The sequence below is a fragment of the Vidua chalybeata genome, chromosome 13 (assembly GCF_026979565.1).
Source record: "Vidua chalybeata isolate OUT-0048 chromosome 13, bVidCha1 merged haplotype, whole genome shotgun sequence".
NCBI lineage: Eukaryota > Metazoa > Chordata > Aves > Passeriformes > Viduidae > Vidua > Vidua chalybeata.
The window spans coordinates 10,008,362-10,022,554 of record NC_071542.1 but is presented as its reverse complement, the minus strand read 5'-3'; the positions used below and the strand labels follow the sequence as shown (position 1 = coordinate 10,022,554).

General features: G+C 40.8%; 1 protein-coding gene across 2 annotated transcripts in view; it reads left to right on the top strand.

Moving 5' to 3' along the window:
- The first annotated feature begins 2,503 nt into the window (after window positions 1-2,503).
- Window positions 2,504-14,193, top strand: part of MYEF2 (myelin expression factor 2) — a 21,307-nt gene continuing 9,617 nt past the window's right edge. For both annotated transcript variants that reach the window (XM_053954487.1, XM_053954486.1), the window contains exons 1-5: window positions 2,504-6,679; window positions 11,204-11,433; window positions 12,643-12,695; window positions 13,964-13,971; window positions 14,083-14,176. In XM_053954487.1, the coding sequence (XP_053810462.1) occupies window positions 6,330-6,679; window positions 11,204-11,433; window positions 12,643-12,695; window positions 13,964-13,971; window positions 14,083-14,176 (735 nt within the window). In that variant the 5' untranslated portion in view covers window positions 2,504-6,329. The remainder of the gene's footprint in view (window positions 6,680-11,203; window positions 11,434-12,642; window positions 12,696-13,963; window positions 13,972-14,082; window positions 14,177-14,193) is intronic.

Sequence of the window (14,193 nt, the reverse complement as noted above, 5' to 3'; positions counted from 1 at the left end):
ATGGTAGAAGTTGCTGAAATTGTGTGTTTATTTCTAAGAATCTGACACTCATATTCTATTCCGAAGACTTCTGACTTTATGTATTGAAGATCCATTTTTCTGGAATTGAAACTGGAAAAGAAACTGACAGCCTGTAATAGGGAATGAGTCTCCTTCTTCATCTACCACTTGTCAGCAGACAAGTAGCAATGTTTTTCTGGTCAAGATGGTATATTTTAAAATGGAAAAGTGACGGAATAACAATATTTTTCTGCATTTTGTTTTTTTTTCTCTTGAAATTCACAAGTTTTTCTTTTGCATGGGAAAAGTGATTTTTTGGTAAGGCAAATAAGAAGCAGTGTATGTGACTCATTCTGGATATATGGACCAAGGGAGCATTCGCTACTCTTTGCTTTCAATTTCTTTATCAGGATCCATCTTTTGTGTTCAATTAACAGTTACTATCACTTTCATCTGACTTCAATCATATTTGCTGTTGATTTGATCCTTATTTAGGGAGTGCTGTGTTTCCTCAAAGGAGAGCCCTTGATCACAAATAGAGATTTTAGAATCATCTAGTAATTTGTTATGTTGAGTTGGCAAATTCAACTGGCCTAATTTAAGGTTGGACAAGACACTTAAAGCCAAGTGGGTGCCAGTGAGTGAAAGGCAATGTGGAAGTCTTAGAACTATTAGCTGGTCAATACTTTTAATGTTTAAAGATCACTTGAGTGGTATAGGTGTCAAGAAAATGTAACTGTTTTGAGGGATAATTAGCTCCCTTGTAACTTGCTTTTCAGCTTAGCTTTAAACAGCTCTTTGCATGTTCCTTTGCAAGCAAACTCTCCCTTCAATTGCTAGAAATTTTAAATGGGCTGAAGTGTGAGAGTCAGTGAAGAATATTGTGCACAGAAGAAACAGATCAAGTTGAAACTCCCCTCCTAAGCAAATTTAAGCAAGTTTTTTGAGAATATGCATAATCAGAAAGCAATAGTATATAGGGAAGATAAAAGCAGTAACAGAGGCGCATCGCAAAAGGGGGTGGATTATATATAAATTTATGTATTGATCACAGTTGCAACTTGGAATTATTTTATGTAATTTGATTCAAGGTATTTAGCATTTTTAAAAGAATAAATATTTCTATTCTACCATGTTTTTTTTTACATAGTCTTAAAATATCTGCAGTTCTATTTGTGCTTGTTCAAAGGCTGTGCTTTTAGTAGACACTGACTTTACCAGCATCATAGAGTCTACAGCCCTGTGGGTCTGTAGGGCACTGCTTTGGTAACTTTGGGAATGAGGTAGAAAAACAAGACCTACAAAGCAGTCTCCCCGTGTTAAATGTCTGACTAGTCCCACTCTTCAATTAGGAAAAGTGTAGGGATTCAGAGACTGAAGAAGGTTGAAAATCACCCCATTTAAGTTCAATCAGTGTCAGTGTTGGGGAAGGTGGAAGAGTGCATGAATACAGTGAAAACCAACAGTGCCACCTTGTGTGGGTGGGACGGGAGAGTTCGTCCATGAGGAGGCAAATGGAGCCCGGTGCATCTCCAGCTCTTCCACCCCAGCATTGGGGCGAGCCCTCGGCCAGCTAGTGAGAGGGCAAAGGGAAGGATGAGCTCCCCTTAGACCTGCAGGAGGGAGGTGTTTGCTGCCTCACTTGAAAGGCAGAGGTGGTGGGTACGGTAGGGGCACTCAGCCTGACAATGGAAGAAGGACCAACAAAAAAGCAGGTTGCTCAGTTTTTTCCTTTGTAATTCAGCAGCTAGAGTAATGTCTGGGGGAAGAGGGATAATGTGAATTGTTCCCATCTAGGACCAGTAAAAGTGCTACCAAAAGTCTGGTCTTACGCAGCCTTTTAGGGGTATAGGTGATTAAGACTGAGACTCAAGCTCTGGTCAAGGGTTGCACAACAATGAAAACAAATTTTATGAGACTCAGGGAGATGTAAGCCTGCCATGGGGGACAAAGAAGTAGGTCCCTGCAGATCGAGTAGAGCAGGTCTCCTATTTGACTGATACCATGTTGTTTCTCAGCCCAGTAAGATAATGCTTAAATGCAAAGAGACCCTTTGGGGAAGATAGTATTTGCTTTACTATAGGTCCACTCTAAGCATGCAAAAGAGTTGCAGAATAGAGTTAATTTAATTGTTTTTAGCACAAAGTAAAGCAGTGCAGGTTGGGTCCAGGCTTTGACAGTGCAGACTGGTCTGAAAATACTTGTGTCTGTGCAAAAAGGAATCTTTAAATAAGGTATGAAAGTACAAAATATTTACAAAGCAAATATATTGCTAAAGGAACCCTTCTCCAGCTGTACTTAGGCCTTCCTGGAGAAGGGACAGGGTCTAAAAATGCTAAGCACATTTAGGTACCATGGCAAACAAAAGAAGAAGAATTATATGTGACACATCCACCATGCAGGCATCATACAGGTGAGAACTGAAACCAGTCATTTACAAAAGAAAGGTCAAATGGATTTAAAAGCAATGAGGATCAAAGTTTCCATTTTATGAAGTTCCGTACAAACTGACTTTCAGGAACACAGAATTTTTTTCACAAGTTCCACCTGATAAAAGTATTGATGAACTGCTTTTGATCATGACTTCACCAGACACAAAATTAAAAAAAATATTGAGACAAACAAAAGATGAATTAAAGTGGTCCCTTCTAAAAGGATGATGATGCATATCTGTTCATTAGCATATTGGGAGCTATACCTTGTTTGTCACTGAGGACTTGAGACTTGAATTTACTGGAGAGTTACTGTTTTGAAAAGAATGCTGATACTTCAAATAGACATAATTATTTTACCTCAGTAAAATACTTGTACAAGACACTTTCAATAGTAGTTCCTTTACAGTTGCTTATGTTTACACATATATGCAAGAACATTAATAATATTCCATTATCCTCAACTCTGCGTGTAAATTAGTGCTGTCAACTCTGTGCTTGCCTAGACTGTACAGTCATTATGCCATACACTCTACCTATAACTGTGAAACACTATTTATGTTAGAGAATAATAAGAGGAATTTGTTAGGACAGCAGATCAAGAACACTTGTAACAGTATTGTACTAAATGAAGGATCCCCCTTTTAAAAGGAACATTCCTCAGAAATCTTTTCTGTCTTCTGTAAGAATATGAACAGAGGCAGAAGAGATGTTGGAAGCCCGTATATCAAAATATAATTTTCAAATATTCTCAGGAGGGCCCAGTAGTGTGTAACAAAGGAGACTTTCCCAGCACAGGAAATGGCATGGAAAGACAATGGTTTCCTTTTTTTCACTTAACTGTAGTAAGTAGATTTAAGAAAAAAAAAAATCAATCATTTTATACTCAAGAGTCTTCCTAGGGAAAAACTTAAACATTTTTCAACACAGTTTTGTACACCAAAGATATTCTACTTTTTAATTCCAATTCACCCCTGTCAGGTCCCTAACAGCTCTTTGTGGCATTACTCTCCCATTTTTATTATTGTTCTTTGAAGACAGAAATACTGAGTGGTTGTATATGAGACTTAGAGAATAGGAGGCAAGACTCCCATAAAAATCCTGACACGGGCAACTGAGCTGAACAGAATGCTCTAAATTGGAGTTGTGGTGTGAGGGAGACAGGGCAAAGCTACCGTAACTCCTCCGGGCTTTTAGCCAGATTATGCCCCAGTGCAGCTTTAATACGAAACACCTTTTCATCTTTGGATGTGTATGGATTGTGCAGTTCTGAGTATTTATTGCAAAACCCATCCTGTGACAGCGGAGTTTAGTGGTATAAAACTGTGTACACTGGACTGTGGTGGGTGGATCTTGGCTGGCCATCAGGTACCCACCAAGTTGCTCTAGCACTCTTCAGCAGAATGGGGTGGGAGAAAACAAGATGGAAAAAATTCATGGATCAACATAAAGTCAGTTGAATAAAGCAAAGACTGTGTATGGAAGCCAAGGAAAACAGATTTACTCTCTGTTTCCCATCAGTAGGCAATGTCCAGGCACTTCCTGGGAAGCAGTGCACATAGCAGTTGCTCTGCAAGACAAATGTAATAACAAATGCCCTCTCTCCTCACCTTTTCCTCTCCTTTTTCTTGGCTTTTATTGCTGTGCAGATGTCATATGATGTGGAATATCCCTTTGGGTAGTTGGGGTCAGCTGCCCTGGCTATGTCCTGTCCCAAGATCTTGCCCACCTTCAGCCTACTGGTGAGAGGGGAATGTTGGAGATACAGCTGTGATGCTGTCCCAGCAAACACCAACGTGTTACCAACTCCTTTCCAGCTACCAGTACAGAGCACAGCACTGAGGGCTGCTCTGGGGAAAACTGACTTCACCTCAGCCAGACCCACGGGCCCTAAAGGCACACAAACATGGGGAGGCAGCAATTGACACAGCCAGTAGATTACTCAGAACAAGTAGGCAAACTGTGTGTAAGAAAGTCAGCAACTCCTGTTTTATCCACAGGCCCATCAGCACAGGAATTCAGTGTCAGCTGCTTGGTGCCATAATACTGCTTTAGGGAGTACAGGATTCCAACACTTGAGATGCTCTGTGCAAAGCACAATCAAACAGAGGGTCTGGTAACCTGAACATGGGAATTACTCCCCTTCATCCTGAAGAAGTGAGAGCTGTAAAATGTAATGACAGCAATATCAAGTAAACATTAACTATTCTAGCAGTGATTATTATCGCAAACACCAAGATATTTATCTAATTATGGTTAATGTGTGAACAGAATTACATCCCTTATCAGACCTCTGGACATGCTTTTCTACCTTCATCTGGAATGGAGGTTACTGGGGTATTTTGCAGTAGCTTTGAGTGCTTCCTCCAAAATCTCACGTTACCAACACCTGCTATGACAGTCATGAGGACAGATAAAAAGAGCGTCCCAGCAGCTCATAAGGAGATTACTTCCAAAAGCCACATTAGTACAGGTCTGTGGGTTAGCAACCATAAGCCACCGATGTGAATTCATTGCAGAGGACTGAATGGCTTTCCTTATATAATAGATATTTATATAATATTTAGTTACCTCTTTAGAAAGGCTTTTGTACTTGTTGTTAGTAAAATTATTAAACTTTGTCCAAATGATAAATGCTTTTTTCTTCTTTTAATAATATTGCTTATTAGAGAGTGTCCAAAGGAGGCAACAAAGATGGTGGAGTGTCTGGAGAAGTGACTGAGGTCACTTGGCCAGCCTGGAGGAGACAGAGGGGACACCTCATTGGGATATTCAACATTGTCACAAGGGGAGGCAGAAGCACAGCTACTGATCTCTTCTCTCTGGTGACCAGTGACAGGACTGGAGGAAACAACACAAAGCTGAGTCAGGAGAGCTTTAGGTTGGATCAGGAGAAGGTTTTTCACCCAGAGGGTGATTAAGCACTGAAACACCCTCCCTGGGGAAGTGGTCACAGCACCAAGCCTGAAAAAGTTCCAGAAGTGTTTGGACAATGTTCTTGGGCACACGGTGTGACTCTTGGGGTGTTTTGTGCAGGGCCAGGAGTTGGACTGGATGATCCTGGTAAGTCCCTTCCCACTCAGCGTATTCTGTGAGTCTATATTTGGGCTGAGCTGTCTCAACACAGATTTAGGGTTGATTTGTGTCCAAATCCTTCAGAATTTGGGAGCCTTCAGTTCATGATGAATGTGGGGATCTTATTAATGTAGAGGGGTACTGAAGTGTTTGGAAAAAGACCACGCAAGATATTTTAAATCAGAAATGGTGTGGCCAGCAGGACTAGAATAGTGATCTTCCCCCTCTACTCACACTGGTGAGGTTGCACAATGAATCCTGTGTTCAGATTTGGGCCCTTCACAGCGAGAAGGACATTGAGGTGCAGAAGCGTGTCCAGAGAAGGGCAGCTGATCAAGGGTCTGGAGCATAAATCTTGTAAGGAGCATTTGAAGGAGTGTTCAGCCTGGAGAAAAGGAGGCTCAGAAAAGGAGGCTCAGGAGGGACATTATTGCTTTCGACTGCCTGAATGGAGGATGTAGCCAGGTGGGAGTTGGTCTCTTCTTCCATGAAACAAGTGATAGGGTGATAGGAAATGGCCTGAACTTGCACCAGAGGAAGTTTAGGTTGGATATTAGGAAAAATTTCTTCACGGAACGGGTTGTCCATCACTGGCACAGGCTGCACGGGGAAGTGGTGGAGTCACCATTGCAGGAGGGATTTAAAAGACGTTAAGATGTGCCACTTGGGTACTTGGCTTAGTGGTGTACTTAGCAGTGCTATATTAAAGGGTGGACTTGAAGATCTCAGAGGTCTTTCCCCACCGAATTGTTTCTGCGGCGGAGTGATTCAGTGACTCAGTGAGGGAGGCTGGCGTGAGGCGCAGCCCGACCGCGCGTCGCCATGGCAACGCACAAAGCCTCGGCGCGCGTGCCCTCCCCCGGCCGCGCGCGGCGCTCTCGCGAGACTTGGTGCGGCGCGGCGCGGCGAGGCCGAGGCGGTCGGGGCCCGTTTCAAACCGGCGGTCGCTGGGCCGCGGCCCGGCGCGAGATGGCGGAGAGCGACAAGGCGGAGGCGGCCGCGCCGCGCCGAGCCGAGGAGACGGCCGGCCAGGCGCCACAGCCACCGCCGCAGCAACAGCAGCAGCCGGCACCGCAACAACAGACGCCGCAACAGCCGCCGCAGGATGAGGAGGCGGCGGCGGCGGCCGCGGCACCCGTTGGCGGCGCGGGCAGCGCAAATGGCGTCAAAATGTGTGTGAGGGCAGGGCCGGGAGGGCGGCGGGGGCAGCGCGGCCGGGCGGGCGGCGGGAGGAGGTGGTCGGACCCCCCCGTCCCCATGGCTCCTCCTCCGCAGAGTCGGGGCACGGCTGGGGCCGGGGCCGGGGCCCTCCCGCCCCGGGAGCTCGGGGAGGCCGCGGCCTGGGCACGGGGCAGGTGGCGGCTCTGGTCAGCGGCCGCTGAGGGCTGGGCGGTGCGAGGCCGCCCCGCAGGGCAGGGCAGGGCAGGGCTGGGCTCCGAGCCCCGGGCTCTGGTACCTGGCGGACCGGTTCCCACGGGATACCCGTCCAGGAGTGTTCCGCATCGCTTCTGGTGCCGTTTACGTTTCCACTTCTTGCCAAAACGATTTTATTTGTAAAGCCGTTGAACTAGTCTTTGTTTACGTGAGAATGGTATGACAGCCCTATAGTAATTTACTTTCTAAAAGCAACCCCCGCACATGCATACATGGAGCTTTCTTGGAAACGGTAACATTTTCATGCACGGAGTATGTAAAATTGTGCCTTGTATAGTAGGTCTGAAAGGAACTTAGTATAAGGGAGCTGGAAATACCAGCTCTCTGGAACAATACCATTAATAACTTTGTGTGCGTGGTCGTTCTTGATGTCAGGCTTGGAGGGTTGTCACTCTTCTCCTGAACTAGATTTTGGCCTCAGATGGTTGGAATTTCAATATCTCTTCCAATCTCATTCAGATCTTGGAGGGAAAGTACATTTACAGTAGACTTACTTTTACAGTACATCAAAGCTGCTGGCATCTGTGAAGTTTTGACATGTTCTAAGCAGCCCTGCTCTGATACTGTTGTATTTAAAAAAATGCATGTGGGATCATCTTCAGTATAAAGCTGGAGGAATAAATATGTACTTCATGCCTTTACTTGACTCCCTGTGAAATTTAGTTCAGTTTACAAGCTATAAATTCCACTTTACTGTAACATGGAATTTTTGGATTTTTTTTTTTTTTCCTAATCTGGTCCTCAGCTTCCAAACTGCAAAGACTGGAATTGAATTTTCACAGGATGATTGTCACCCTTTTTGCCCTTTTTAAGCGTATAAATTTTATTGCCTTTTGAGGTTTCTACTGTTGAAATGAAGTATTTTCTCTGTATCCCTCCTGTCAACAGTATCTTCTTTTCCCTCCAAAACCTCACAAGCAAATGAAAAATCCCAGTCATTCTGCCTGGTAGAAGTCACAACTTGAAGTTTGAAAGTAATGGAGGGTTCTTGGTAGCAGAGATTCAAATCTTATTCTTTCACATATAGTTTCTAATCTTCCCCCAAACGGGTGTACAGAAGGATTAAGCTGTCAGTCTGTGGGTGAAATGTATTACTTAAAAAAAAAGGATTTTAGTAACCTGGTTTGCTTAGCATTCATTAAACTGGAGAGGAATCCTGACTCAGTTTGCACACTTCCCTAAGTTTTTTATCATGGGCAGTGGAACTGTTCAGCATAACAAAGCTAAAGTGATCCATGTGGTTTGAAATCACATGTTGTGAACTTCTTCCATTTCTGTCTGCTTATCTTGTTATGGACACTTGTGAGGAGGAATAGAAGTTTCTTTTAAAAATTCAAGTTTTATGTTGATGTATCTTGTTCTTTTTATTTATAGGCTTCTAGTCTTGCATATGGAAAGCTTGTCTTTTGTCTTCAGAACTTTATGGAATGTTCAAAAGCTTTTTTTTTTCCCAAAAGATATAATTGGTCTTTCAAATCAATGAGAATATGCACTTTTTTTTTTTTAAGAACTAATTGTAGACATCTTTTTTCCAGTCCTAGGAACGGTGATGGTCTGTGATTTCACAGGCAAATATTAATTTAATGTATGAAATATGTAGCTCATACAAAAGGTAAAGATGAGAAATTATTATTGTTTTTCCCCCATGAAAATGTCAGTTTATAATTTCTGAGTCTTTTCTGTGGTCTGTAGGTGAGTAATGTGATATTGTGTTGAATGTATTTATGATTGAAATTATTGTTAATATTCAAGGAGGAGGGTAAGAATTGTAAAAGGATTTCTGTCTCTGGCCTGGTCACTGGCCTGTGTTGGTTTTGGCAGATGGGTTTTGCAAGAAGGATTGTTTCTTTAATTAATCCTCTATTTTCAGCAGCCTGACTGTGATTCCCAGACCAAGTGCAGTGTCACTTTGTTTCCCAGATTTAGGAGTTTATGCCAGGTTTATATTTTCTGTGCTCTCTACTGATTTGTACAGCCAGGTCTTGCAGAGCCTCTGGATTCCATATTTGGAGACCTGTCTCATCCTGTGCACTACACTGAGCACCAAGGGGCTGTTTCATAATCCTTTAAGCAGGAAAGAGCTTAAAAGGCTGAAGAGAATCCATTGCTCTAATCCTAAAACTTAAGGAAGAACTCAGATTTTTACTAGGAGTCTTGTTGGGCAAGAGTTTTGCATTTGCAGGTGGGGTTGGATTGGAAGGAACTGATCTGACTGAAGACTTGATACTGTGCTCTTTGCCTCCTCCCTTGAATCCCTCCAGTTCCTGCATTGTTCCCTTCATTTCACTTCACTACACAGCCACACAAGAATTATGTTGTCACACAGACAGGATGGTGTGGAGGAGGGATGATGCAGAGGGACGTTGGAGAAAGCTTGAACCAGATAACGTATTGTTGACTTGAGATGTTTTAAATTTTACAAATACTTGCCCCAGGGGAGTATCCATGCATTTCCCAGTTGCTAATCCACTCTTAATCCATATATAAACACAAGGGCTGTGAAGTTAATACCATGTGAGTATTTCAAAATTGGGGAAAAAGTCAGGGGAGAAATATAGATGTATTTGAATGTACTCCTCCCTGAAAAGTGCCCTGGCTTGAGTGGATAATACATTTAGCATCATGAAAAGCTCCTTGCATGTGCTTTTGAGTGCAGGACTGCCACTTACTCACTGTTTGTTAACTGTGCAGAGAGCTGAAAATTTGTCAGTTAATCAAAATCACTGGTTTTGCCATATGTTGTGGTTGTAAAACTGAAATGCTTGAAACCTTCCAAAGTGTCTCAGTGAGATAAAAACTAAACCTTCTGAAATGTGGGAAATACAGTAAAGATAGTGATGTAATTTAAGAAGGAGTGTTCACGATCATTCACTTCTGTCAGTCCTGTAGGACATCACCTTCTAATTGTTCTAACTCAAGATGCTAATTCTGGCTTTTTAAAATACGTGTTTCTGTAGAAGTACTTTTAAAGTTTCTCTTTAAATAGATAGTGATGTGTAGTTAAAGATGCTAAGTAGCATCTGTTTAGTGGATCACATTTGTGTGGCTTCATTCAGTGGATTCTTTCAGTTCAGCAGTTCTCCTTTTTAAAAGTAACAATTAAGGCTCTTTGAGCCTCTGTTAGCATGCTAAATGACCTTGTGATAATAACAATATCAGGAGTGCTGAAGAGTTACAGATACTTCTAATTCTGTTGAAAATGTATGGTCTTACTGAAGTTGAGATTTGGACTGCTGTAAAAGAAAAGCAGCCAATTTTCTTGCATTTTCATCTAAAAATAAAAATATTTTAAAAGGAGGATTTCAGTGCTATTGGTGAAGTTTTGAAAGACTGAGGGCCAGGTGTCTGCTTTGTTGTTTTTAGTGGATAATACCTAGTTACTTAATTGGTCTTAGATTCATGGCATGGCTTAATACAGCTGTTTCCTATGCATTTAGCAAGTTTTCAAATTCTAGTAGTGTTAAGCAGTGAAACTGAAAAAATATTTCTTGTTCTTAGTTGAATTTTAATTTCTGTCTAAGAGTAGTCTGGCACAAATGGTGAATAAAGATAATTTATGGGGTAGATAAAACATAATTTGATATAAAACCTATTGGAATTGATTTTGATATATTGTGATTCCATTTAATTAAGCATCCTGAGCTGTTTCAACTCTCAAGCTTAGACTGTTTCTACTCAATATACTGTAACTTGTTCAAGTGAGGTGTGAAAATTACCAAAGCACCAAGGCATGGGTACTAGAGGTCATTTTTTACTCTTTCTGTTTTGGTCTTTGTAGTAGTTTCATAGTTCCATCTTTCTGAGGCTGGACAGAGAGGATGTGCTGGCACATGTTGCCCAGAGTTGTGGATGCCCCATCCCTGGAAGTGTTAAAAGTTGGATGGAGCCCTGAGTAAGGTGATCTAGTAAAAGGTGTCCCTGCCCATGGCACTAAATGATCTTTAAGGTCCCTTGCCACCCAAACCATTTTAGGATGCTGTGATTCTGTGAAACAGAATGTAAGTGAATTAGTAAGATGTACTTTCTTTACTTAGTATTGGAACAATTTTTTGTTCTTGATAAAGCAGTGTATTTTGGAATTACTCTGATAGCATGAATTTATTTTCCCTAATTTGAAAAGCAGCATTTGACATCCTGGGAGTTCCAACAGGAACATATAGGAGCATAGGAAATATTCAGTTATATAGGTTGGAAGTGGGTAGTCTAATGATCCAACACAAGACTAACAGTGTTTTTGTTTGGATTTTTGTTTTTTAATGTAGGGATAATGATGAGACAGCAAAAGAAGGGAAAGCACCTGTGAAAGAAAAGTTTGTTGCAAAAGCAAAGGCAATCCCTTCTCTTGGAAACAAGAATAAATTCCATCCCTATGTGAAGGAGAAGAATGCAGGCTCTGGAGACAAGAAGGCTGTTAATCGCAACAGAGTTTTTATTAGCAACATCCCATATGACATGAAATGGCAAGCTATTAAAGACCTGATGAGAGAGAAAGGTAACTCACTCCTTGTAATACACTTCACACAGAAACCAGTACGGCTTAAATGCAACTGATGTGTCCTTTGAGCCACACAGATTTGATTTGACTTTTTTTGTTCTGGCCTGTACTTGGTACATCTATCTCCCTTCCCCCTCTTTCATCCGAGACAATTGCATTGCAGGGTAGGCTGGGTAAATGAAGTGCTCACAATCTTCTGCCATTCTGGTGTGATAGTAGAGAGTATATGCATGACCTCATGAGTTCTTAAAGAGATTGTGTTTGTCTAGTTGTAGTTCTTGTAGATTTATTTTTCTCTAAGGGCTTTTGTATTTAAGCAACACATGAAGTGTGTTAACCTGAATAATAAGGGATGTCTTTCAAAAGTTGTTTTGTATTTCTTTGGTGGAATCTGGCTGTGGCATTAACTTTGTCTGCATTGTCATTACTGCCATGACTGTTTGTCTGGAGCTTTGTATTAAAAGCTTGTTCCTATTGTTGCAGTTCTGATAGAGAAACCTGACTACCCCAAAAGTTTTGTTTTACATTTGGGGTAAAATAATGATAATATATGGATTTTGTAAAAAGTTAGTTCTGTGTTTTCCTTGAAAAATTGATTCTTCAAAAGTAATGCAAAGCACACTTGGCTTTTAGGCTGTGAAAAATGCCAGACCCCCCTTCTGTAACTGCTGGCTTATCTGTTGTAAGGTGACGTGACTATTTGATTGGTTTATTTACTTAAACTTCCTACTTTAGAAAGTGAGTCGCTTGCTGTGAAATATTTGATGTGTAAATTTGGTTATTATTGAAGGCAAACTTTTGATTGAAGATATTCAGGTAGAAAGTCACCTTAAAACAGGTGTTGTGAGTAGGATGATAAATGTAACACTTTTCAGTGAACGTTGACGTTTCATTTGTTAGGTTAAGGGACTGTGTATATCTGAATTTGTTCACCAACTATATCATACTGGCCAAAATGTGATCTGCAGTATGAATTAGGTTAAATATAGTTGTTTGTTTTTAGCTTTTGAGAATGTGGCTGCTGCATATTTCTGAAAACTAGCTAAATTATATAGCCATTGACAGGAGGTATGGTTGGTCTGGTTTTGATTGTTGGTGAATAATAGGTGATTCTCTGTAGACTTGTGCACAGGGGCACAGTAAAGAAAGATACTGGTGTTTAAATGCATTGTCTCTTGGTATTTTCCCTTTGTATGTCTTATGTAGTTGGTGAGGTTACATACGTGGAGCTGTTTAAGGATGCTGAAGGAAAATCAAGGGTAAGTGCCGTGGGCAACAATCTGCTAGAGGTTTAAAAGTTCCTCAGCAGTTTTATTTTTGTATAATACCTGTACCAGTTATTGGAAAGTAAGTTTCATTTTTACACTGATTTTCATTAAGGTAGCCTTGAGGATTCTGTATTAGAAGTAGTCTGACACCTTCATGCAACTCACACTAGTTGGTTGTAAGGGACAAAGTATTTCTGTAAAAATTAACAAATGGCTTTTACTTAATTCTTCTTTTTAGCCAACACCTTTGTTTTGGTACAAATCTGTTTCATATTAAGGATGTTCAATAAACCAATAATTTTATTTAAATTTTTTTAGTGTAGTATGCTCTTCTTGGGGCCAATAAGTATAAAATGTTAGCTAAGAATATACTGTGTGAAGTGCCTGATTTCACAGCTTTACAGGATTGGTACTTTTAAACACTGGCTTAATGTATTTACTTTTTTAAAACTAAATGGATGGAGATGGTTGGTAGCCAACAGAGTGCCTGCAATGAGGCACTAATAGTGATTGTTAAAGCTCCTCTGTCATGTTAATAATAGTCAAAAGTTTGGCCAATAGCAGCTCCAAGCCTGCAGTGAGAGCGTGAGAAATGCAGGTTTGAGTCTTAACTGAGGTTGTATCAATTGTTGTAAATTACTTTCTTTAATACTTGCTAAAACTAAAACATACTGTCAGCTTTGCTATGCTTTAAGAAATCCTCATCTCTTTGCTTGATTAGAAGGATGCTGGTGCAGTCAATAAGGGTATTTTCTTATAAGGTAATTTCTCAATTATGTTGTAGTACTGAAGAGGTATGCAGACTGCTTTTTCATTGTAGTTAGTGGTGTACTTGATGTAGGTAGATTTTAATTTTGTAGTTAGTGGACAACTTTTAATGATGAGTGTCTTGATTGGTTTTTGGTTATGTTTTGGGGTTATTTTCTTTCCACCCTTTCCTCCCACCTCCTCTTCCCAGTTGTCCTTATATGGATCTGTGTGGCATTTTTCCAATTCTGGTTTGACTCAAAGAGCATACTCAATGTATTCTCTTGCATTTGAACGGTATGTATGCTGAGAAAGTAGGAGAAATTCAGATTGGCTACCACTAAAGAGCATATATTATGGATTTTGAAGCTGAAAATAACTTGTATAGTTACTTAACAGTGAACTGGGATCTTTAACTGGAATCTTCATTGCTCTGTCATATGTGCTGACTGACTTCTTTTTTTTCTTGCTTGTTTTCTCTTTACATATGATGACAAATCTCCTGGATATAGGGTTGTGGGTAAGTTTCTTTTTTTATGTGTGTAGAAGCACACTGCTATCCAAACATTCTATTAGTTTTGGCATGTTAAACTTTATTTTAATACTCTAAATATTTTGATCTCTTTCTAAGTGTGGTTGAATTCAAAGATGAAGAATTTGTTAAGAAGGCATTAGACACTATGAACAAATATGATCTTAGTGGAAGACCCCTGAATATTAAAGAGGTATGTTTATTGCTGCT